The 24,476-nt window shown below is 44.0% G+C and overlaps 1 protein-coding gene across 5 annotated transcripts in view; it reads right to left on the minus strand.

Annotated features, from left to right (window-relative positions):
- LOC112262844 (collagen, type VII, alpha 1) overlaps positions 1–24,476 on the minus strand; it is a 102,526-nt gene that overhangs the window by 25,077 nt on the left and 52,973 nt on the right. For 2 of the 5 annotated variants that reach the window (XM_042297204.1, XM_042297194.1), the window contains exons 52-82: positions 23,385–23,420; positions 23,123–23,203; positions 17,652–17,687; positions 17,040–17,084; positions 15,241–15,312; positions 14,886–14,930; positions 14,759–14,794; positions 14,527–14,568; positions 14,324–14,404; positions 13,090–13,125; positions 12,881–12,916; positions 12,365–12,445; positions 12,206–12,241; positions 5,920–5,991; positions 5,738–5,782; positions 5,162–5,197; positions 4,941–4,976; positions 4,306–4,410; positions 4,141–4,206; positions 3,971–4,006; positions 3,812–3,847; positions 3,647–3,694; positions 3,497–3,532; positions 3,130–3,255; positions 2,677–2,886; positions 2,508–2,543; positions 2,372–2,416; positions 2,142–2,258; positions 1,927–1,998; positions 1,589–1,633; positions 916–954 (exon numbers count right to left, since the gene is read on the minus strand). In XM_042297204.1, coding sequence (XP_042153138.1) covers positions 916–954; positions 1,589–1,633; positions 1,927–1,998; positions 2,142–2,258; positions 2,372–2,416; positions 2,508–2,543; positions 2,677–2,886; positions 3,130–3,255; positions 3,497–3,532; positions 3,647–3,694; positions 3,812–3,847; positions 3,971–4,006; positions 4,141–4,206; positions 4,306–4,410; positions 4,941–4,976; positions 5,162–5,197; positions 5,738–5,782; positions 5,920–5,991; positions 12,206–12,241; positions 12,365–12,445; positions 12,881–12,916; positions 13,090–13,125; positions 14,324–14,404; positions 14,527–14,568; positions 14,759–14,794; positions 14,886–14,930; positions 15,241–15,312; positions 17,040–17,084; positions 17,652–17,687; positions 23,123–23,203; positions 23,385–23,420 — 1,869 coding nt within the window. Of the gene's footprint in view, positions 1–525; positions 562–915; positions 955–1,588; positions 1,634–1,926; positions 1,999–2,141; positions 2,259–2,371; positions 2,417–2,507; positions 2,544–2,676; positions 2,887–3,129; positions 3,256–3,496; positions 3,533–3,646; positions 3,695–3,811; positions 3,848–3,970; positions 4,007–4,140; positions 4,207–4,305; positions 4,411–4,940; positions 4,977–5,161; positions 5,198–5,737; positions 5,783–5,919; positions 5,992–12,205; positions 12,242–12,364; positions 12,446–12,880; positions 12,917–13,089; positions 13,126–14,323; positions 14,405–14,526; positions 14,569–14,758; positions 14,795–14,885; positions 14,931–15,240; positions 15,313–17,039; positions 17,085–17,651; positions 17,688–23,122; positions 23,204–23,384; positions 23,421–24,476 lie in introns of all 5 variants that reach the window. The other 3 variants (XM_042297203.1, XM_042297200.1, XM_042297209.1) reach the window with 3 other exon arrangements.

The following is a 24,476-nucleotide window of genomic DNA, read 5'->3' on the forward strand; positions in this document are numbered from 1 at the left end:
AGCTATGAGACTAAGCAAAATGCATCTGTTACAATTCTAACAGGGCAGGTAATCCATCTCAGTATTCACAACCCTATTGTGTCCAATTGATCTTGGTTAGTGTATGTGGCATATGTGTTACCAATGTGTGGTGTTTAATACATAAAACATTCCAGCCATCAGTGGTACTCTGGGAACAGGTGGTCCAGATTAATATTTCATGAGTTTCCTATCAAAGCCAAACTCTAGTCTCAGACCCCTGGGAGATGGGCCCTAATTCAAATGAAAGAAAATTAAAGTGGAGACATGAATGCAGAGGATGGCGCGGTGGAGGACTCTGTGACTGTGTGTGCATGTTGATACTGATGATACTAGCGTCCCCTGACAATATTCCCCTCTCTCCAAATCCCTCTGCTGCAGTGCGGTGGAAACTGGTACCGTCACAGCATCCTTGGGTCGTGCTTGTACCCCTCCACCTGACTCATGTACCCCCCCAGCCCCCATTTCCCTGTTCACAAGCATGCCAGCCAGCAGCACAGAACCTACCGGTCTACCCAGCACTCCAGGGAACCCAGGCAGGCCCTAGAGTCAGAGAGGGAGGAGAGGAAGAAGGAGAGTGGGAGAAGAAGAAGGGAAAGAGTAGGATAGTAGGACACAAGGATAATTGGAAGTGTTGAAAAGAGAGGGAGGGACAGAAAGGGTGTAAAATATATCAAAATGTGACAGATTGATGGGGGGAGGTAAGAAGAAAGAGGGAGGAGTTGTTAGAAGCAGAGTTGCAAAAGGTTACAGTCTAAAGGTTCTACGTAGCCTCAGCCCAAAGGAAAACAGATACATCAGCTCCATCAGCGGCATAGCACTGGCAGCCAATCCACAGGCTTTCCTACGCAGGGCCAGCCCTAAAGGAGGCTGCATGGCTGGGTTACTATTACTCACTGAGCGGCCTTGAGGACCAGCTGGCCCTTGTGGACCCTGCTTCGAAACATTGTGGGATGAAACAAGAAGCGTGAGTTATCTTATCATCTCTCCACCTCCACACCTTCAAATCTATTTATCTTTCTCCTTCTACCCATCTCTATCCCCCTCATGTTATGACTACTAGGGCACTGAGTTCTTACAGACCAGGAGAAACTCTGGGCCCTAGTTAGTCATGGTTGATTACACAACATCAACATCAATGCTTCAGTTACTCACCTACTGTATGGTTGGACATGTTATGATCACTGGAACTCAAACACAACATTATCTGCTTAACTATATACTGTAGTGCAGCCATTCTACTGAAGACCTGAAAACTGTGTAACTCCAGTTTGTCCTTTGATGTCTGGGATCTGTCTCCTGGAAGCTGTCTCTTTGAAAACAGATGAGTGCACAGTATGCATAATGCATCCATGCAGTCACATCTAAATGGCATAATATATCAACAAAGAAGCACCACAGTATATCACTGTATAATTGTATGGTTATTGATATCAATCAAAATAAAAGCCTGACAGACCGACTTTATCTGAAAATGTATTAGGTAGCCTAGCTACAGTAACCTTATCATATGATTACAATATTATCATCATTTTAATCTTTCCTTCAACCCCACCCCTCCTCCTCTCACCGGCTTCCCATCCTGTCCCGGTTTGCCAGGTTCTCCTGCTGTCCCCTGAAATGATCAAAACACAACCTGGTTACTACAAAACACAACCTGGTAGCTACCACTACAACACTGTCTTCACAACCTCCTCCGCACCATAATCACACAATGATGAGGGTTATACAACCTGGTATCAGTTAGTGCCAACTGTTAACCCATATGGTTAGAGCCAGTCACATCTCATCTCACAGCGTAGCACGGAGGTGTCAAAGTCCTTTTCACCAAGGGGTGCACAATGAATGCATGTTTGACACCTCAGTTGTAGATGAGGGATAGCCACTTATTGTAAAGCACACAGTCACCTGAAAACCATCGCGTCCCTGTTCTCCAGATGGACCCCGATCACCTTTATCTCCACGGAGCCCTGCAATACCCTGAAACACACACACACACACACACACACACACACACACACACACACACACACACACACACACACACACAGCTTATTAAACACAGGGACTCACATCAGGCTGCATGATGAAGTACTGCAATATTAAGAGTGAGGTGTTCTGACCCTGTCGCCTTTGGATCCCTGTGGCCCTGAGGCGCCAGGCTCTCCCTTCGGCCCTGTGACCCCAGGGAGGCCCCTTGCTCCGGGGAGTCCAGATTCACCCGCTACTGCAGCAGCACCCTTGAACACACACACACACCCAAATAAACACACTGCACCCAGTAACCTCTGGGTGAACTATGATATGTTTACTGTAATGACGACTTATTAGAAAAGTAGTCTGTATGGGTCACCTTTGGTCCAGGAGGGCCCACTGAGCCACCTAGCCCGTTTTTCCCCTGGAGATGAGGACAGTCATGTTCTGGTCAACATCCATACAGTATATACAGTACATTAAAAGATGATTATTGTGGTGATGAATATACTCACAGCCTCTCCTTTGTCACCCTTCTCTCCTCTCTCCCCCTGGAAGTCAAAGTGGTATCACATGACACATCTCTAATCCACATGATCTTCCTCTCTTTTTTATTTTTTTATTTCCTCCTTTCATATTCCTCTCCCTCTCTCTCTCCTTAAACCACTCCTTCCTCCTCCTCACCTTATCTCCAGGTCGTCCAGCCTCTCCCAGTTCTCCGGCTCTCCCTGGTACTCCTGGTATTCCAGGTTTTCCTGGCTCTCCAGCCTGTCCCGTGGGTCCTACTGGGCCCTTCTCTCCAATGGCCCTCCCTGTGGGTCCTGTGGCCCCTACAGGCCCCCGTTCCCCCTGCTCTCCCTTCACACCCCTCTCCCCAGACAGCCCACGGGCACCCTGACATGGAAATTAGTAAATACATTACTTACACATACTGTCCTAGAAATCATTGTTTTCAAAATCCATGCAGTCATACAGAGAATCAATTTTAGAGTAAGCAGAGAGTTATGCATTACATAATCGGTCAAATAAACACACTAACACCATGTTTTAGTTCACTCTAATACAACATTTGCATGGGGTCTTGATATAGTCTCTTTGTTCCCCACACTGCCCCCAAATTGGAGACCGCTCACTCACATCTATCCCTGCTGGTCCTCTCTGCCCGGCCTCTCCCTTGTCTCCTCTCTGGCCCTTCTCAGCCTTCTCCAGCACACTCTTGCCTGGCACATTCCTGTTATCCACAAGCACCTTCAGATCCTGCATCTACAGACAGGACAGTACAGGGACAGAAAGGTCGTATTCATCAGGCACCAAACTAAAGGAAGCAAACTGAAACAGGAGGGGCCTACTTGGACTTCGTTTCAAGTTGAAGTAAAGGTTTCAACACTTTGATACAGTGTGTCCTAATGAATAGAACCCAGGCTTGGTAAAAGGGAAGGAGACTCATATTCAGCACAGCTATGCCTTAATGTCACATCGTTGCAAACATTTAATATCCACTTACCTCAATGCCAAGGTTAGAGAGGGCCTTCTGCACATCCTGATGGGAGAGAGGCACAAACAGTGTCAAGGAGGAGTGAATACAGTACATGGTCATGCCTTTATCAGTCACATGCTGGGGTTATTCTCCTTTCTTGAATGCGTATTTTCTTACCACTGCTGTTCCAGGCTTGCCCGGTTGCCCGTCCTCTCCTGGGTCACCCTGTCAATAACATCTCACATCAGTAATACTAAAGATGCACTAACACATACACCCATACACACACTCAGGAAACAGCATGTGTGCACATTCATATTTCAGACACACACACACACTTACCCTTTCACCTTTACTGCCCACTGCTCCTCTCTCCCCCTGAAATACAAGAGTGAATGGGTCAGAGATCAGACTGAAGGACAGATGGATGGACAGAGCTAGAGCAGACTGACTGACCATAGAAATAAATAATAGTAAATGATCTCTATGGAAATGCCTTACTCTAGCTCCTGCGGTCCCTGGGATTCCAGGCACACCCTGAGAGACAGAGAGAGATGGGCATCAGAAACAGAGTGCATTAGAAATGTACTTATGACAAGCACACAGTACTGCTACATCAGGCTATGCTATACTGCTGTACTGCACGGCTCATATCCAACATAGTAACTTACTGGGCTTCCTGGAGGTCCCTGAGGGCCAGGGATAGATGGTGTTGGAGCTCCCTTCGCATAGACCACCTGAGAGAGAAGAGAGGGGAGAGAGATAACTGTATAATCAGAGCACCAAGTGACACACACACACATTCTAGGAAGCAGAGGCATATGACTGTTCTGTACCTGTCCTGGAGGTCCGATGGTGCCAGGGACCCCTTGGGGCCCAGATAGACCAGTTGGCCCTGCAGGCCCGCCAAGGCCCCGGTCCCCCTTCAGCCCATCACGGCCCTGAAACACACACACACACACACTTGACAACTTCAGACCAGCACGGACACTCTATTCTATTCCTAAGGGGTCTGGCCTGAACTAGAAAGGAGGCAGATGTCCTAGATCATTTCTATGAATTTGGACATGAAACCAAAGCCTTGACATTCTATGCCCGTGCGGATCCCCTCTCAGAAGCGGCTGGCCCTCAAATGCAGAGCTTGATCATTACCCACCGTTGCATTTATACAGCTGCTGCTTAGAGCGCTATTGATTCCACCGTGAAGGTAGGGTGTGATAGAAATATCAATGTCACAGGAGAGTACGCTTAATAAAAACACACTAGGAGGAGGATTGATGGCGAGAAAGAAACGGAACAGGGATAATCGAGAGATGCTCAGGAGCCGAGGAGAGCAGGATCGATAAAGACGGAGGCAAAGAGGGTGCGAGAGGAAGAGAGAGACAGCAGGGGAGGAAAGAAAGGACATTGTACAAACATAGAAAGAGAGCGAGAGGGGAGAGATAAAGATACAGGGTAACAAGTTACTAACGTCTCTTCCAGAAACCCCAGCCTCTCCTTTGTCACCCTGTGAGGTAGAGAAACATAATTTTCATTACACAACTAAAGACAACAGTGACACGCAAAGACACTCACATTAACTCCAAATGATCATAAACAGCACAGCAATGGGAGGAAACCGTGATGTTTACAGGTCAGTGGACCATAGACCAAGAATAAAGTTATGTGAATGTTGCCGTAACCAACACGGACCTTTCTGCCATCTTCCCCTGGTACGCCATCCTCACCCTGCGAAAAACAACACAATAACAAACTTACAACACGGAAATGCGCATTTATGAAAGCTCACTGTGCTGTTGTATCAAGCAAAGCCTCTCAGTTAGATAGATAATGTTTTGCAGAGGCTTTGGTTGATCATCCTATTTCCTCCTCACTTAACATTACAACAGATGGGTAGCTCCCCAAATGGCTCCTTAACCCTACATAATGCATTCATTTTGACCAGAGCCCTATAGGCATGGTCAAAAGTAGTGCACTATATAGGGAATAGGGTGTTATTTGGAATGAACCCACAGTCAGCACAGCCACTCAGGTAGAATAAAAGCATCAGAGTCACATTTGATCAGTGCACTTTAACCTGAGGATGTGACAAACATGTTTAATGGTAATTACACAGACAGAGACACATAGGACTAACTGGTGACTATAAAACTCATAATGAATAGCACTGTATCGCATGCAATTGTTTTCATTCAGTTTGTTATTAATCAGAGGTTTGATGTAGTGTGGTAATGCGCTGCAGGATGTCAGGTCGGACTGATCCCTCACCATTTTCCCAGCAGCCCCTGGTTTTCCATCTTCTCCTGCTTTGCCCTGAAACACAACAATTAGGCTTATGAGACATCAATGAGACACGTGCTTTGGAAAGTGGAGCTTTGTGTGTGTGTGTGTGGGTGCATCGGGCATGTATGTGTTTTTGTTTGTGTGGTTGACAGTGTTGGCAAACTCACAGGTGTGCCTGGATTTCCAGCGGGCCCAATAGGTCCTGGGAGGCCCTGTACACCTCTTAGTCCTGGCAGCCCCTGGTGAGACAGACAGACAGATTGGAGGGGTGAGGGCTGAAACCACACAGCAACACAGTGCCCTCTAGTGTTCAAACACAGTATGTGACGGCTAGAATAAAAAAAATATATATTGGACAAACCCACATCACGACAAGAGAGACAACACAACATAAAGAGAGACCTAAGACAACACATGACAAAAACACAGTAGCAACACAACATAGTAGCAGAAAATGTTAGCAGCTCAAAACATGGTACAAACATTATTGGGCACAAACAATATCACAAAAGGAAAGAAGTCTGAGACAACAATACAACACGTGAAGCAGCCACAACTGTCAGTAAGTGTCCATGATTGAGTCTTTAAATGAAGAGATGGAGATAAATAAGCATCAACCAGTGGGTCTTGCGACGGGTATACAGAGATGACCAGTTAACAGAGGAGTATAGAGTGCAATGATGTGACCTATATGGAGCATTGGTGGCAAATCTGATGGCCGAATGGTAAAGAACATCTAGCCGCTCAAGAGCACCCTTACCTGCTGATCTTTAAATTATGTCTCCGTAATCTAGCATGGGTAGGATGGTCATCTGAATCAGGGTTAGTTTGGCAGCTGGGATGAAAGACGAGCAATTATGATAGAGGAAACCAAGTCTAGATTTAACGTTAGCCTGCAGCTTTGATATGTGCTGAGACAAAGAGTGTACCGTCTAGCCATACTCCCAAGTACTTGTATGAAGTGACTACCTCAAGCTCTAAACCTTCAGAGGTAGCAATCACACTGGTGGGGAGGGGCATTCTTCTTACCAAACCACATGACCTTTGTTTTGGAGGTGTTCAGAAAAAGGTTAAGGGCAGAGAAAGCTTGTTGGGCACTAACAAAGCTTTGTTGTAGAGCATTTAAGAACAAAATCTGTGAAGGGGCCAGCGGAGTATAAGAATGCATATGAATGGATGAGAGAGCTTCCTACTGCCTGAGCTATGTTGTTGATGTAAATTGAGAAGAGCGTATAGCCCACTCCAATTTGCTTACCGCCCAAATAGGTCCACAGACGATGCAATCTCAACCACACTGCACACTGCCCTAACCCATCTGGACAAGAGGAATACCTATGTGAGAATGCTGTTCATCGACTACAGCTCGGCATTCAACACCATAGTACCCTCCAAGCTCGTCATCAAGCTCGAGACCCTGGGTCTCGACCCCGCCCTGTGCAACTGGGTACTGGACTTCCTGACGGGCCGCCCCCAGGTGGTGAGGGTAGGCAACAACATCTCCTCCCCGCTGATCCTCAACACTGGGGCCCCACAAGGGTGCGTTCTGAGCCCCCTCCTGTACTCCCTGTTCACCCACGACTGCGTGGCCATGCACGCCTCCAACTCAATCATCAAGTTTGCGGACGACACAACAGTGGTAGGCTTGATTACCAACAACGACGAGACGGCCTACAGGGAGGAGGTGAGGGCCCTCGGAGTGTGGTGTCAGGAAAATAACCTCACACTCAACGTCAACAAAACTAAGGAGATGATTGTGGACTTCAGGAAACAGCAGAGGGAACACCCCCATCCACATCGATGGAACAGTAGTGGAGAGGGTAGCAAGTTTTAAGTTCCTCGGCATACACATCACAGACAAACTGAATTGGTCCACTCACACAGACAGCATCGTGAGGAAGGCGCAGCAGCGCCTCTTCAACCTCAGGAGGCTGAAGAAATTCGGCTTGTCACCAAAAGCACTCACAAACTTCTACAGATGCACAATCGAGAGCATCCTGGCGGGCTGTATCACCGCCTGGTATGGCAACTGCACCGCCCTCAACCGTAAGGCTCTCCAGAGGGTAGTGAGGTCTGCACAACGCATCACCGGGGCAAACTACCTGCCCTCCAGGACACCTACACCACCCGATGCTACAGGAAGGCCATAAAGATCATCAAGGACATCAACCACCCGAGCCACTGCCTGTTCACCCCGCTGTCATCCAGAAGGCGAGGTCAGTACAGGTGCATCAAAGCTGGGACCGAGAGACTGAAAAACAGCTTCTATCTCAAGGCCATCAGACTGTTAAACAGCCACCACTAACATTGAGTGGCTACTGCCAACACACTGTCAATGACACTGACTCTACTCCAGCCACTTTAATCATGGGAATTGATGGGAAATTATGTAAATATATCACTAGCCACTTTAAACAATGCTACCTTATATAATGTTACTTACCCTACATTGTTCATCTCATATGCATACGTTGATACTGTACTCTATATCATCGACTGCATCCTTATGTAATACATGTATCACTAGCCACTTTAACTATGCCACTTGGTTTACATACTTATCTCATATGTATATACTGTACTCGATATCATCTACTGTATCTTGCCTATGCTGCTCTGTACCATCACTCATTCATATATCCTTATGTACATATTCTTTATCCCCTTACACTGTGTATAAGACAGTAGTTTTTTTTGGAATTGTTAGTTAGATTACTTGCTCGTTATTACTGCATTGTCGGAACTAGAAGCACAAGCATTTCGCTACACTCGCATTAACATCTGCTAACCATGTGTATGTGACAAATAAAATTTGATTTGATTTGATTTGAGCCTAGGATCGAGTCTTGGGGAACTCCCTTGGTGACATACTCCTTAGCCGGCCCACAAGAATGGAATGGTCTACCGTATCAAAGGCTTTGGCCAAGTCAATAAAAACATTAAAAACATTGTGAACATTAATTAGAATCAAGGACAATGGTGACATTATTTAGGACCTTTAAGGTTGAAGTGAACCAGATGTTTTTTAGGGGTTATTTAACACCTCAGACTCAGTGACTGCCTGCAGGGAGAAACTTTGTAGTGGGACAGGGGAAAAAGAGTGAGGAGCATTAGGGATAGTTCCGTATTAGAAGGGGTGGGAGATGAGGAAATGTTAGACGGGCAATGAGGCATGGCTGAGTCAAATAGGAATCCAGACATAATGAAGTGGCGATTAAAGAGCTCAGCCATGTGCTCCTTGTCAGTAACAACCACATCATCAACATTAAGGGACATGGGCAGATGTGAGGAGGAGGGTTAATTCTCCAGGTCTTTAACTGTTTTCCAGAACGTCTTGGGGTTAGGCCCACAGAGAGAGAACTGCTCCTTAAAGTAACTAACTTTGGCCTTCTGGATAGCCTGAGTGCATTTATTTCTCATTTGCCTGAACAAGAGCCAGTCTGCCAAATGAAATTCTTGAGGTGGAGTTACTCTGCCAGATCACGGTCGAACCTGAGCCTGAACCTGTTTTTAATTATAATTTTCTTTATGGGGCATGTTTGTTAACAATACCACTGAAAATACCAAAAAAGAAAGACCAAGCCACTTCGACAGAGGTGATTCTATACCAATTTACAGAGGTCATGAAGGCTTGCTCTTTAAAGTTTTTTTTAGCAAGCGTCAATGACAAGTCAGGACAGGTCGTTTCATTGAGCAGCCATTACGAACACAGGCTGTAAAACAGTGATCACTAAGGTCAATACAGAAAACACCAGACTGATACCTATCAGGATTATTTGTGAGGATAACACCAAGGAGAGTAGCTATTTCTAGGTGTTTGGAGTCATGGAGTCATACCTTGTGGGATTGGTAATAATCCAAGAAAGATTTAGGGAGTCCCATTGCTTTAGGACTTGGCCAGGTGCTTTAAGCATATTTAGGTCACCCAGTTTAGGTCACCTAGCAGGACACATTCAGACTTAGTGTAAGGGGCCAGGAGAGATCTTAGGGCAGGTAGGGTACAGGCCGGTGATGATGGTTAATGCTTAAAAACAGCAAATCAAATTGATTGTAGACAGACTTGGTGGAGACAACCGAGCACTGAAGGTGATCCTTGGTAAAGATTGCCACTCCACCTCCTTTGAAGATCTGTCTTGTCAAAAAAGGTTATAACCAGAAAAGTTAACATCAGTGTTGAAAACACTCTTTCTTAACCACGTTTCAGTAATGACCAACACATCTGGATTGGAGCTGTGAACCCACATTTTAAATGTATCCATTTTAGGTAATAAGCTTGAAGTGTCAATTTGCAGAAAACCCAGACTTTTACGAGAGCAGAAATCAGTGAAACAGATATCAGAGAACAAGTCTGAATTGGGGCTAGCAACAGTAGATGGGCTAGGGTGTATATGCACATTTCCAGATATCATCAGCAGTAATACAATCAGGGCATGGCAAAGGACTGGGAGAACTCTGCAGTGTTGATTGTTTATGACATTTGGATGTGCATCAGATGGCAACAAGATAATATTGTACAGAAATTTCATCAGATAACATGAATACAAAGCCGGCAAGAGGTAGTTAGAATACGGTGGGAGGCCAAGAGTCTATGTAACCAATAGAGTCAGAGTCCAGAGCTTGGGAACAAACATAGTCTGTCACACCATTGGATGAATAAGCAAGTTCATAGTCAATAAAGCACTGTTGATTGTAGCCTATAGAATGTTGTCTCACTCCTTTTCAATGGCTGTTCGAAGTTGCTGGTTATTGGCAGGAACTGGAACATGCTGTCGTACACGTCGATCCAGAGCATCCCAAACATGTGCAGCCATGGAAGAACTGGGATATTTTCAGTTTCTAGGAATTGTGTACAGATCCTTGCGCCATGGGGGTGTGCATTATCATGCTGAAACATGAGGTGATGGCGGCAGATGAATGGCCCGACAATGGCCCTCAGGATCTTGTCAAGGAGCATTCAAATTGCCATCGATAAAATGCAATTGTGTTCGTTGTCTGTAGTTTATGCCTGCCCATACCATAACCTCATCACCACGGGGCACTCTGTTCACAACACTGACATCAGCAAACAGCTCACCCACACAACGCCATACACGCTGTCTGCTATCTGCTCGGTACAGTTGAAAGCGGGATTCATCCATTCCTACAGGGTGCCAGTGGCCATCGAAGGTGAGCATTGGCCCACTGAAGTCGGGTTACGACGCCGAACTGCAGTCAGGTCAAGACCCTGGTGAGGACGACGGGCACGCAGATGAGTTTCCCTGAAATGGTTTCTGACAGTTTGTGCAGAAATTATTTGTTTGTGCAAACTCACAGTTTCATCTGCTGTCTGGGTGGCTGGTCTCAGACGGTCCTGCAGGTGAAGAAGCCGGATGTGGAGGTCCTGGGCTGGCATGGTTACACATAGTCTGCGGTTGTGAGGCCGGTTGGATGTACTGCCAAATTCTCTAAAATGATGTTGGAGGCGGCTTATGGTAGAGAAATTAACATCAACTTATCTGGCAACAGCTCTGGTGGACATTCCAGAGGTCAGCATGCCAATTGCATGCTTCTTCAAAACTTGAGACATCAGTAGCATTGTGTTGTGTGACAAAACTGCACATTTTAGGGTGGCCTTTTATTGTCTCCAGCACAAGGTGCACCAGTGCAATGATCATGCTGTTTAATCAGCTTCTTGATATGCCACACCAGTCATGTAGATGGATTACTTTGGCAATGGAGAAATGCTCACTAACAGGGATGTAAACAAATTTGTGCACAACATTTAAGAGAAATACGCTTTTTGTGCGTATAGAACATTTCTGGGTTCTTTTATTTCAGCTCATGAAACATGGGACCAACACTTTACATGTTGAATTTATATTTTTGTTCCACGTACATTGACATTTTAGTAATTTGGCAGATGCGATACTATCCTGAAGCTGAAAGCAAGAGGCAAAGCAAGAGGGTCGCCCAAAATCTGTCCGCGCAGATTAAGCAGATTTGTTCTGCTTAACGCTATAAGCAAGCAAGGTGTTTTTGTCTGGAGGGCAATGTGAAAGTGACGAATTTGTTTAAGATGAAAGTGAATTGCTATTTTGATAGCTGAGGATTATTTGATTTCATAATGCTTTGGTTGTTACGAGTGTATTGATACGTTTTCTACAAAAGATCATCAGAATTTTCCCCACCTGATCTCGCCTCCTCCCACCTGCCTTTCACCTTTGCAGACATGTATTTCCATTGTTAAAGCGGCCAGTGGACCATCAATATAATAGATCATCTTTGCATGAAGTCCTTTCTCATTTCTTAATGGGACCTCTCCAAGGTTCAGATAAGACACATGGTAACAGCTCCACTCACTGACTTTAACAGACGAATGAATGTACCAGAGAGCCACACAAGCGCAGCCCTCTGGGACTGGGGTTGTGCACCCCGAGTCTAGGGGTTGATTCTGGCCTGGAGAACAGTGGTACTCACATCTCTTCCTGGATCCCCTAGTTTCCCTGGGTCTCCCTGTAACACCAAGAGAAAAGAATTGAGAGACAACTAAAGACAGTAATGTTTATGTCATGTTCACAGTACCCTGAGAATCTACAGCTGTTGTAATGTCTGTATGACAGAGACAGAGGTACTGACCCTCAGGCCGGCCGCTCCTGGTGCCCCTGGTTTGCCATCCAGACCGTTGCGTCCATCCAGCCCAGACGCACCTCTCTCTCCCTACAGACATGATGCATAGAGTATGATCAGATTAAGGGCTGCACAGTGGTTGTATTGGACCTGGGGACATTTTGCACAAGAGGATAAAACTCTACTACTACTGCGGAAAGGCAATTCAGTGCTCCAGCGTCGTTACTCAGAGTTAGTTCAATGTTTGAAAATTACTACGGTGAGGTATTTTTTAGGATGCAGAGCATGTGTGTATACAGTAGTAAGTTGCATGTCTCAGGCTATGGTGATGTTGTGAGCAGGCCCCACTGAGCTTCATCCCACTGGGAATCTGCAGACTGGTAAACAGGATCCGGTGGAATGAAGGACAGCGCAATCTGCCAATCACCAGCCAGTTTGGAGAACCATATCCTATCAGGATTTGTCAATTAGAAAATCTGCCTGTGTGAGAATGTGAGAAGTCACTGTAGCATGTGTTGTTCAGACCTTCTCTCCTGGGCCTCCTCTCTCTCCTGTGTCACCCTGGAGAAAAATAAAAAAAGAGCCATGAGTGAAATAGAGAGAGGGGAGGAGAGAGGCATAGAGTGATTAGACAGACAGACAAACATAGGAGATAGACATACAGGCAGACAGAAAGACAGACACACTTGACAGAAAAACAGACAGACACACATGACAGACAGACAGTGACTTACTCTCGACCCTGGAGGTCCACGCTGTCCCTCGAGACCCTACACAGACAAACAGAGCAGGTGAGACAGAGAGAAGACACAGGGTAAGAATTACACACACTACAGCACACAGACAGACAGCCATCACAGGTCAGTATACTCAGTAACCGCCGAAGCTTAGGTTTCTCAAGAAACTAGATTTGGAAGGATAGCCCCATAAGACTCTTACAGTTTAGAGGTAGTTTAGAGGCAGTGACCCATCAAGGGTACTTATCCATTGAAAACGTGTCATCCTACAAATACCTATATGGTTGGATGACAAGGTTTCTTTAAACCCAATTAGAAATTGGGTTTTTATTTTCGTAATAAGGCTTGCTTCCCCCTTATAGCTAGAAAGGAGCCGAGTGGCGCAGCGGTCTAAGGCACTGTATCTCAGCGCTACAGACCCTGGTTTGATTCAAGGCTGTACCACAACCGACCGTGGTTGGGAGTCCCACAGGGCGGCGTAAAATTGGCCCAGCGTCGTCCGGGTTTGGCCGGGGTAGGCCGTCATTGTAAATAATAATTTGTTATCTGACTTACCTGACTTAGCTATCTGACTTACCTAGTTAAATAAAAGGTCAAAATAAATAAAAAAAGCTTGTTCAGGCCACTTTTCTCTCTGTAATTGACTATGGTGACTTGTTGTATATGCATGCAGCCTCAACAGTCTTACAGAGACTGGACTCTGTTTATCATGCATCCTTGCTCTTTACTACAAATGCCAAGTCACTCACCCACCATTGCACCTTTTACCAAATGGTGAGTTGGACCTCACTTTATATGGCACTAAGCTAAATTTGTATGTGTTCATCTACAGAATGTGTTCATCTACAAAGCCCTTTTGAGTAAACTTCCTCTTCACCTCTGTAGTCTGGTCACCATACCCGGTCTGCTAGGTGGTTGCTACTTAAAGTCCTCAGGACATTTACAGTATTAGGCAAGACTGCCTTCTCGTCTTGTGCATGGAATAGTCTACAATCTATGCTTCATCTAGATACGTTAGCGCCACTGAATTAATTTAAAATGTTGATGAGAGACTGTTACAGAGGAGATTTTTTAGTCTGGATCATGTTGTTGTATGTTTTAATTCTGTAATGTATTGATTGTTGCTGCCTTCTTGGCCAGGTCTCCCTTGAAAAAGAGACTCTGGGTCTCAATGGGCTTTTCCTGGTTAAATAAAGGTTAGATAAGAGACAGAGACAGCAGTCTTACTCACCCGGAGCCCCGCAGCCCCTGAGGACCCTGCCTCGCCCTTCTGACCTTTGCCCCCATGCTCTCCCGGGTCACCAGCATCTCCCTAGACACAGGAAGTGACGTCAGACACTGGGAGGTTAGGTGTACTGAGAGAGAGAGCTGTGCTGTATACATACAAAGATGTGTTCGTACAATGTTAGAAGTAAGTAAGGGAGATCTACATACCTTTTCTCCTCTTTCTCCTTTAAGCTTTTGCTCTGTATCGCCCTGTAGAAGTTAGAGACAGAGAGATGTAGGTAGCTATGTGGTTCTGATTGTTCACTCAGTTAGTACGGTGCTTGTAATACTATTTCTTTGGTATGATTCTCACAAGGGCCATATTTGTTGACTGAAAGTCACATTTAGCCTCTGCTAAATGAACATATTGTTAAAGAGTTATAATCTTATCAGGACTCACCACCTTCCCTGGAGGTCCTGGGCGGCCTTGAGCTCCCTATTGTGTCATAAACAACATACAGATTTGTTACTTTGAGCAGATTAGAACTATTCTATCAGATTAGATAACAAACAGCATAACCTCTGACCTCAACTCCTTTCTCTCCTCTTGGTCCGATAGGTCCTGGGCTGCCCTGTGGATGACACACCATACACATCACACCACACACACACAAACTGTCACTACAGACAGACACCAACTGCTACTGTATTACTCACAGTAACCAACACAAATACTGACACATATAGAGTATCAGATGAATCTGGCAGAAGAGTGTCACATTAATTATTGACTGATTCAGGGGTGTACAGAAGTGTCACGTCACAAACATGTGTCTCACATGTCTTCCATGCTCTCAATAACTATTACACAGAAGACACAGACAGTATATCAGCTCAATCTGTCAGAGGAGTGTCACATTGTCACATAAACATGTGTCTCACATTACGTCCATGCTCTCCAGGGTCTCCCAGGTCTCCCTTCTCTCCTGCTCGTCCAGGCTGACCCGCAAGGCCCTGAGGACGGGGGATAAAACCCACACAGATTAATGCTTAGTTACCATGGTAGTCCTAAAAACATCTTAGAAAAGAAAGGAAAAGCTGCACACTGATGGCTCAGATGCAAAACTGCATTTAATCAACGACAGCTAAGCGGTCTTCATCAGGGTTTCATCTGTCCTGACAACATCCACTTCATATCATGTTGGTCATGGTTCATCAAATCAAATTTTATTGGTCACATACACATGTTTAGCAGATGTTATTGCGAGTGTGGCGAAATGCTTGTGCTTCTTGTTCCGATAGTGCAGCAATATCTAACAAGTAATATCTAACAATTTCACAACAAATACCTAATACACACAAATCTAAGTAAAGGAATGGAATAAGAATTTATAAATATATGGATAAGCAATTTCACTGATTGATCACTAATATAGGTCATGATCAATCACCATATACAGTACAGCAAGACGATTCTGAAAAGAGGGCATAAAGAGAGTTTTTTAAATGTTTTATAGTGCCCCCTCTCATTGAAGCCATGGAAATTCAAGGCCAACTGCGGTACTGCAGGCATTGTAAGCAGAAAACAGGATCCCCCATTATAGTGAATGGAAAAATGGCAATCTTCATGGTCAATCTTTGTGTAAATCTACACTGAACAAAAATATAAACCAACATGTAAAGTGTTGGTCCCATGTTTCATGAGCTGAAATAAAATATCACAGATATTTTTCATACGCACAAAAAGCTAATTTCTCTCAAATGTTAATGAGCATTTCTTCTTTGCCAAGATAACCCATCCACCTGTCATGTCAAGAAGCTCATTAAACAGCATGATCATTACACAGGTTCACCTTATGCTGGGGATAATAAAAGGCCACTCTTAAAAGTGCAGTTTAGTCACACAACACAATGCCACAGATGTCTCAAGTTTTAAGAGAGAGTGCAATTGGCATGCTGACTGCAGGAATGTCCACCAGAGCTGTTGCCAGAGAATTGAATGTTAATTTCTCTACCATAAGTCAACTCCAACGTCATTTTAGAGAAGTCGGCAGTATGTCCAAATGGCCTCAACCGGAGACCACGTGTATGGCATTGTGTGGGCGAGCGGTTTGCTGATGTCGACATTGTGAACAGAGTGCCCCATGGTGGTGGCGAGGTTATGGTATGGGCAGGCATAAACTACGGACAATGAACACAATTGCATTTCATCAATGGCAATTTGAATGCATAGAGATACCATGACGAGATACTTTTAATGGTATCTATGACCAAAAAATCATATCTGTATCCCCAGTCATATGAAATCCATAGATTAGGGCCAAATTAATTTATTCAATTAACTGATTTCCTTATATGAACTGTAACTCAGTAAAATCTTTGAAATTGTTGCATGTTGCATTTATATATTTTTGGAAAATTATGCATGGTACAAAAAATGATATGTCCTTGAACCAAATCTTTTAAAATCACACACAGAAAAAGATAAGGATAATTTAGTTGCCAATGGCAGCCTGCAGTACACAGGTCGGCCTTCAACAATGAGAGGCGGCAGCACTGAGCTGGCCTGCAACGTCCATTCCAGGAGTAGCTCAAACGGTGCATGTTATGTCTCCTTGAGACGCCATCTTAACCGACTTCATTTGGCTTCAATATGCTATTGGAATGAATGGTGTCATGTGATCAATGGCTTTGTCCATTCATTTACACCATGTATGTGACACAGACATGTGACTACTCACCCTTAGTCCTCTCTCCCCTGCCTTCCCTGGGAGTCCAGACTCCCCCTGGTGGAGAGAGCGAGAACAGACGGAAAATTAGAGCAACCGATGGAGGAGAGGAAGATGGGAAGGAGGAAGTGAGGAGACATAGAAACAGATACATGCTATGCTATTGTCTGCTATTGTCTCTAGACTCCACCAATCCCCTGTCAGATGAGCAGAGGGTCTGAGGCGTGACTGAATCATGTGACAATAATACACATCTCTCACTCACCAATATTAATAAAGAGAATGGGTGCCAGAGAGAGAGAAGTGGCATTCAAACATGGAACACTTTGAATGGAACTGATAGAACCAGATAAGGCAATAAGGGAGTGACAGAGAGATAGAGACAGAAACAGATCGCGAGAGCGAGCGAACTTTGGAACTTTTATGAGTAAAATGTTTACAGTAAATGTATTAATTGTTTATTTCACATTTTTTTATTACCTATTTCACTTAAAAAAATGTTTCCAATGCCAATAAAGACCTTAAATTGAATTGAATTGAAAGAGAGAGAGAGAAAAAGAGATATCATGGTTTGTCACAGGACAAATGATATATAGAGAGCTGGAAGGAGAGAATGTTTCTTACAGGAGTGCCTTCGTCACCCTTGTCTCCTTTGGCTCCCTGCAAAACATAGTGATCCATAATTTAGTCCCATCATAGGGGGAGAACACCACACTGACACAGTCAAAATACATCAAACTTTTAAAACTGAACCCCACAACATCACATAGGGCAATGGTAAGAATTCAGACCCCTTCCCCTTTTCCACATTTTGTTGCGTTACAGCCGTATTATAAAATTGATTAAATACAAATTTTCCTCATCAATCTACACACAATACCCCATAATGACAACGTGAAAACAAGTTTAGAACACTCCTTAGCACATTACTTTAAAAAAAAACTGAAATACTTTATTTACTTAAGTATTCAGACCCTTTGATATGACACTCGAAATTGAGCTCAGGTGCATCCTGTTTTCAATTGATCATCCTTGAGATGTTTCTCCAACTTGATTTGAGTCCAGCTGTGGTAAATTCAATTGATTGGACATGATTTGGAAAGGCACATACCTGTCTATATAAGGTCCTACAGTTGACAATGCATGTCAGAGCAAAAACCAAGTCATGAGGTTGAAGGAATTGTCCGTAGAGCTCCAAGACAGGATTGTGACGAGATACAGATCTGGCGAAGGGTACCAAAAAATGTCTGCAACCTTGAAGGTCCCCAAGAACACAGTCATTCTTAAACGGAAGAAGATTTGAACCACCAAGACTCTTCCTGGAGCTGGCCACCCGGCTAAACTGAGCAATTGGGAGAGCAGGGCCTTGGTCAGGGAGGTGATCAAGAAGCTGATGGTCACTCTGACAGAGCTCCTGAGTTCCTCTGTGGAGATGGGATAACCTCCCAGAAGGACAACCATCTCTGCAGCACTCCACCAATCAGGCCTTTATGGTAGAGTGATCTAGAAGAGCTCCCTTCGGTCTCAACGTAGACTTTGATCTGAAGCCATTCTTGTGATTATTGTGACTTTGCCATTGTAATTGTTTGTAAGCTTGTGTAGTCAAATTAATTTATGATCGTATGCTATCCATTTGTTGTTTGTATGCTGTCCTTTGTATGCCATTTTAATATTTGATAATTAACCAATGATGTTAGGCCACTCTTGGCCATGATTACAGACACCTGTGTCTTTTGCCACTACATAAACGAGTCAGCCCGCAGTGTTTGTGATTATACCCTGATGAAGACAGCTTGGCTGTCGAAACGTTGGTAATTAAATGATTGCATCTGAGCTCCAAGAGTGTGCGGTTCTCTTTTATCTTTATGGTAAAGTGGCCAGAAAGAAGCCACCCCTCAGTAAAAGGCACATGACAGCTTGGAGTTTGCCAAAAGGGACCTGAAGGACTCTTAGACCATGAGAAACAAGATTCTCTGGTCTGATGAAACCAAGATTGAACTAATCGGCCTGAATGCCAAGCGTCACATCTGGATGAAACCTGGCACCATCTCTAAGGTGAAGCATGGTGGTGGCAGCATCATGCTGTGGGGATGTTTTTCAGCGGTAGGGACTGGGAGACTAGTCTGGATTGAGGGAAAGATGAACTGAGCAAATCCTTGATGAAGAGCGCTCAGGACCTCGGACTGAGAAAAAAAGGTTCACCTACCAACAGGACAACGACCCTAAACACACAGCCAAGACAACGCAGGAGTGGCTTTGGGACAAGTAATGGAATGTCCTTGAGTGGCCCAGCCAGAGCCCAGACTTGAACCCGATTGAACATCTCTGGAGAGACCTGAAAATAGCTGTCCAGCGACGCTCCCCATCCAACCTGACAGAGCTTGAGAGGATCTGCAGAGAAGAATGGGAGAAACTCCCCAAATACAGGTGTGCCAAGCTTGTAGTGTCATACCCAAGAAGACTAGAGGCTGTAATCGCTGCCAAAGGTGCTTCAACCAAGTACTGAGTTAAGGGTCTGAATACTTAGGTAAATGTGATATTTCCGTTTTTTATTTGTCATAGATTTGCACACATTTCTAAAAAACAGTTTTTGCTTTGACATTATGGGGTATTGTGTGTAGATTGATGAGGGGAAAAAATATTTAATACAATACTTTAGAATAAGGTTGTAACGTAACAAAATGTGGGAAAAAAGTCAAGGGGGTTTGAATAATTCCCGAATGCACTGTATACAGAAAAGAGATTGCGGTAGACATGAAATAGACTTAGTAGTAGTAGTAATATTGTTTAGTTATTATTCCAAAGAGTAGTTGTAATAATAGTCATTAGTGGTGATGTACCTCTAGTGTCATCAGGGTATAAGGGGAGAGAGATAGAAAGAAAGCCTTATATGACTGGTTAGGTTATTGTTATATCATAACAACACTTACACAACAAAGAGGTCAGATTTAGACACACTGTATTAGTACAGTTATTAGTTGCACTGGAATGGCAGTATGACATTCATTCCCTTTGTGGTACAGTCTTGAATAACATACTAATAGTTTAATTGTCACCAACCCATTCCTAGTCAATCACCAAACATTTCTGTGAAACTCCAATGATAAAGCCTTGCGTTCCTATTTTTTTTATTTGTTTCACGCTGTTGGTGGTAGATGCACTTGATTCAGCAGCCCTAGCATCAGGAAGGCAAATGTTCCCATTTTGAACCATTTCATGTAGAACTTTGCCTACCCTTGTCAGGCCCAGAGGGAAAATCAAGTGCACTTTATAGGCCTACCACTGGCCAATCAGATAGCTCAGATCACCGTGTCTGTACAGTTTCCTCGCACTATAGACTGTAAAAAGAAGCCTCGAACAGATTTTAAAACTTTTAAAACCCTGACTAGAGACTCAATGAATACAGCAAAGAGCTGCTGAGTTTATGAGTAAGTTTATGTTTCATTTGTTATTCAGCACTGCCAACACTTGATGCCAACACAAAAAAAATGTTGCCTGCATTACAGTTGGCTATATCGGTCCGTTAATACAGGACTAGTAAAGGCCCAGTGCACCACTTTGTTTGCCCGCACTACAGTCAGCTATATCGGTCCGTTAATACAGGACTAGTAAAGGCCCAGTGCACCACTTTGTTTGCCCGCACTACAGTCAGCTATATCGGTCCGTTAATACAGGACTAGTAAAGGCCCAGTGCACCACTTTGTTTGCCCGCATTACAGTCAGCTATATCGGTCCGTTAATACAGGACTAGTAAAGGCCCAGTGCACCACTTTGTTTGCCCGCACTACAGTCAGCTATATCGGTCCGTTAATACAGGACTAGTAAAGGCCCAGTGCACCACTTTGTTTGCCCGCACTACAGTCAGCTATATCGGTCCGTTAATACAGGACTAGTAAAGGCCCAGTGCACCACTTTGTTTGCCCGCACTACAGTCAGCTATATCGGTCCGTTAATACAGGACTAGTAAAGGCCCAGTGCACCACTTTGTTTGCCCGCACTACAGTCAGCTATATCGGTCCGTTAATACAGGACTAGTAAAGGCCCAGTGCACCACTTTGTTTGCCCGCACTACAGTCAGCTATATCGGTCCGTTAATACAGGACTAGTAAAGGCCCAGTGCACCACTTTGTTTGCCCGCACTACAGTCAGCTATATCGGTCCGTTAATACAGGACTAGTAAAGGCCCAGTGCACCACTTTGTTTGCCCGCATTACAGTCAGCTATATCGGTCCGTTAATACAGGACTAGTAAAGGCCCAGTGCACCACTTTGTTTGCCCGCACTACAGTCAGCTATATCGGTCCGTTAATACAGGACTAGTAAAGGCCCAGTGCACTACCTTTGTAAGAATAAAAAAAAAATATATATATATATATATATATATACAAAAATGTACATTCTTACTTTTCAGGGCCTGCTGCAGCAACCTCAGCATCCCTACTTCCTGTGGCTATGTTCAAGTTGTTATTATTGGCAGCTTGTGTCTTTTTTTATATCAAGGAATATTTCACTTTCTCTGGCCATAGGAGTAACAACATGAACATGAATTGCTGCATGAAGCAGAAATAATGCAGTGTGACTTAAGTTTTGCCATCAGCTAAAAGTCTGTCCCTTTTCTCATGGAGGAAGGGAGAGAGCCGGGACGGTGAGTCGGGTGAGAGGCAGCCTCACCGCTGTTCCCTCCCCCCCTCAGACTGACCATCAGATGCAGGGCATCAGTCCAGCAAAAAAGCTATTTATTATGCTCACTCAGCTGTGCCTCACAAGTAATACAACAAACAATCTATTACCAGTGTGATCATATACCTACAATTTTGAAATATAATGTCAAAATGGTCTGAGAAGAACAACATTGGCAGTGCAATTCAAGCGTAGCCAAAATGCAGTGATAATATACAGTCGTGGCCAAAAGTTTTGAGAACGGCACAAATATTAATTTTCACAAAGTTTTCTGCTTCAGTGTCTTTAGATATTTTTGTCAGATGTTACTATGGAATACTGAAGTATAATTACAAGATTTTCATAAGTGTCAAGGGCTTTTATTGACAATTACATGAATTTGATGCAAAGAGTCAATATCTGCAGTGTTGACCCTTCTTTTTCAAGACCTCTGCAATCCGCCCTGGCATGCTGTCAATTAACTTCTGGGCCACATCCTGACTGATGGCAGCCCATTCTTGCATAATCAATGCTTGGAGTTTGTTAGAATTTGTGGATTTTTGTTTGTCTACCCTCCTCTTGAGGATTGACCAAAAATTCTCAATGGGATTAAAGTCCTTGGGAGTTTCCTGGCCATGGACCCAAAATATCAATGTTTTGTTCCCCGAGCCACTTAGTTATCACTTTTGCCTTATGGCAAGGTGCTCCATCATGCTTGAAAAGGCATTATTCGTCACCAAACTGTTCCTGGATGGTTGGGAGAAGTCAGCTGGTCCTTTTGTGGCAGGGCTGAAATGCAGTGCAAATGTTTTTTTGCAATTCAGTTCATTTGCATGGCAACGAGGGACTTTGCAATTAATTGCAATTCATCTGATCACTCTTCATACCATTCTGGAGTAAATGCAAATTGCCATCATACAAACTGAGGCAGCAGACTTTGTGAAAATTAATATTTGTGTCATTCTCAAAACTTTTGGCCACGACTGTATTGGTTCTGTAGCCTACTGCACGAACCTCATCACTGCAGAACTGTTTTTAATTGGTTAATGTTGCCTAGGCTTACATTTTTGAAGTCATGTTTTTAAAGAAATCTGAGCGGTAGATCTCGGGTTGCATTTCGGCTCACAAAGTGATTCTGGCTCAGAAAAGGTTGGTGACTACTGCTCTAGGTTGATTGAACTGGAGAAATAAAAGTGTAGACGTAAAAAGGTAATGGGCCCAGTTGTGAAGAAGCAGAGTTTGAGAAAATACAATAGGTATAACATAATAGTAGTATAGTTATAACAGAGTAGTAGTATTAGAGTGATAACAGGTCGTTAGCGCAGTAAGTGACTACTATTGAAACAGGGATGATTTGCATTGGGTGCGTGATAGTATAACATGCAGGGGTTTGGCAGAGGTGAAAAGCTCCAGGGTCGAATGGCTAGTGTCTCAGACCTCTTTCCCTGGGATGCCATTCTTTCCTGCGGGTCCGGCTCGTCCTGTCTCCCCTCTCTCTCCTGGTTCACCTGAATCTCCCTACAAAGCCAATAAGAACACATCAGCTGGACACGACACAGTAATTTTACTATAAGAAAGCTAAGAATTACTTACAAGAATGTACAAGTTACTTTATGAGAAAGCAACACTGATGCAACAGAAATACTAAATAGAAGTTCAAATAAAAAAAGACAAAAGCCAGTCAAGACAAGTGTCTCACCTTGATCCCCAGTCTTCCAGCTAAGCCAGAGAGTCCCTAAAGGGGAAAGAACATGTTTAGGTGTTTACAGACTGTCAGTCTGAGTATGTAGGACATGACCTACATGCTGAGCACCTTTCAGCAGCTACACAGGGAAGCTCAATGAATGATACATATGTTTTACAATATACCTTTGGGGGCTTTCTGCAGAGACAGTACCAGTCAAAAGTTGGGACTCACCTACTCATTCAAGGGTTTTTCTTTATTTTGACTATTTTCTATATTGTAGAATAACAGTGAAGACATCAAAACTATGTTAAACAGATCAGAACGACAGTTTTTTACCTCGGGGATTCGATCTAGCAAACTTTCGGTTACTGGCACAACACTCTAACCACTAGGCTACCTACCACCCCTTCATAAGGTAGTCACCGGGAATGCATTTAAATTAACAGGTGTGCCTTGTTTAAAAATGTATTTGTGGAATTTCTTTCTTTCTTAATGATTTTAAGCCAATCAGTTGTGTTGTGACAAGGTAGGGGTGGTATACAGAAGATAGCCCTATTTGGTAAAAGACCAAGTCCATATTATGGCAAGAACAGCTCAAATAAGCAAAGAGAAACGGCAGTCCACCGTTACTTTAAGACATGAAGGTCAGTCAATCCAGAAAATTTAAAGAACTTTGAAAGTTTCTACAAGTGCAGTAAAAACGCAGTATCAAGTGATATGATGAAACTGGCATTCAGGAGGACTGCCACAGGAAAGGAAGACCTAGAGTTACCTCTGCTGCAAAGGATAAGTTCATTAGAGTTACCAGCCCCCCCAAAAAATGCTTCACAGAGTTCAAGTAACAGACACATCTCAACATCAACTGTTCAGAGGAGACTGCATGAATCAGGCATTCATGGTCAAATTGCTGAAAAGAAACCACTACTAAAGGACACCAATAAGAATACAAGACTTGCTTGTGCCAAGAAACACGAGCAATGGACATTAGACTGGTGGAAATCTGTCCTTTGGTCTGAGTCCAAATCTGAGATTTTTGGTTACAACCGCCATGTCTTTGTGAGACACAGAGTAGGTGAACGGATGATCTTCGCATGTGTGGTTCCC

This window comes from Oncorhynchus tshawytscha, linkage group LG02, assembly GCF_018296145.1.
Source record: "Oncorhynchus tshawytscha isolate Ot180627B linkage group LG02, Otsh_v2.0, whole genome shotgun sequence".
Taxonomy (NCBI): Eukaryota; Metazoa; Chordata; class Actinopteri; order Salmoniformes; family Salmonidae; genus Oncorhynchus; species Oncorhynchus tshawytscha.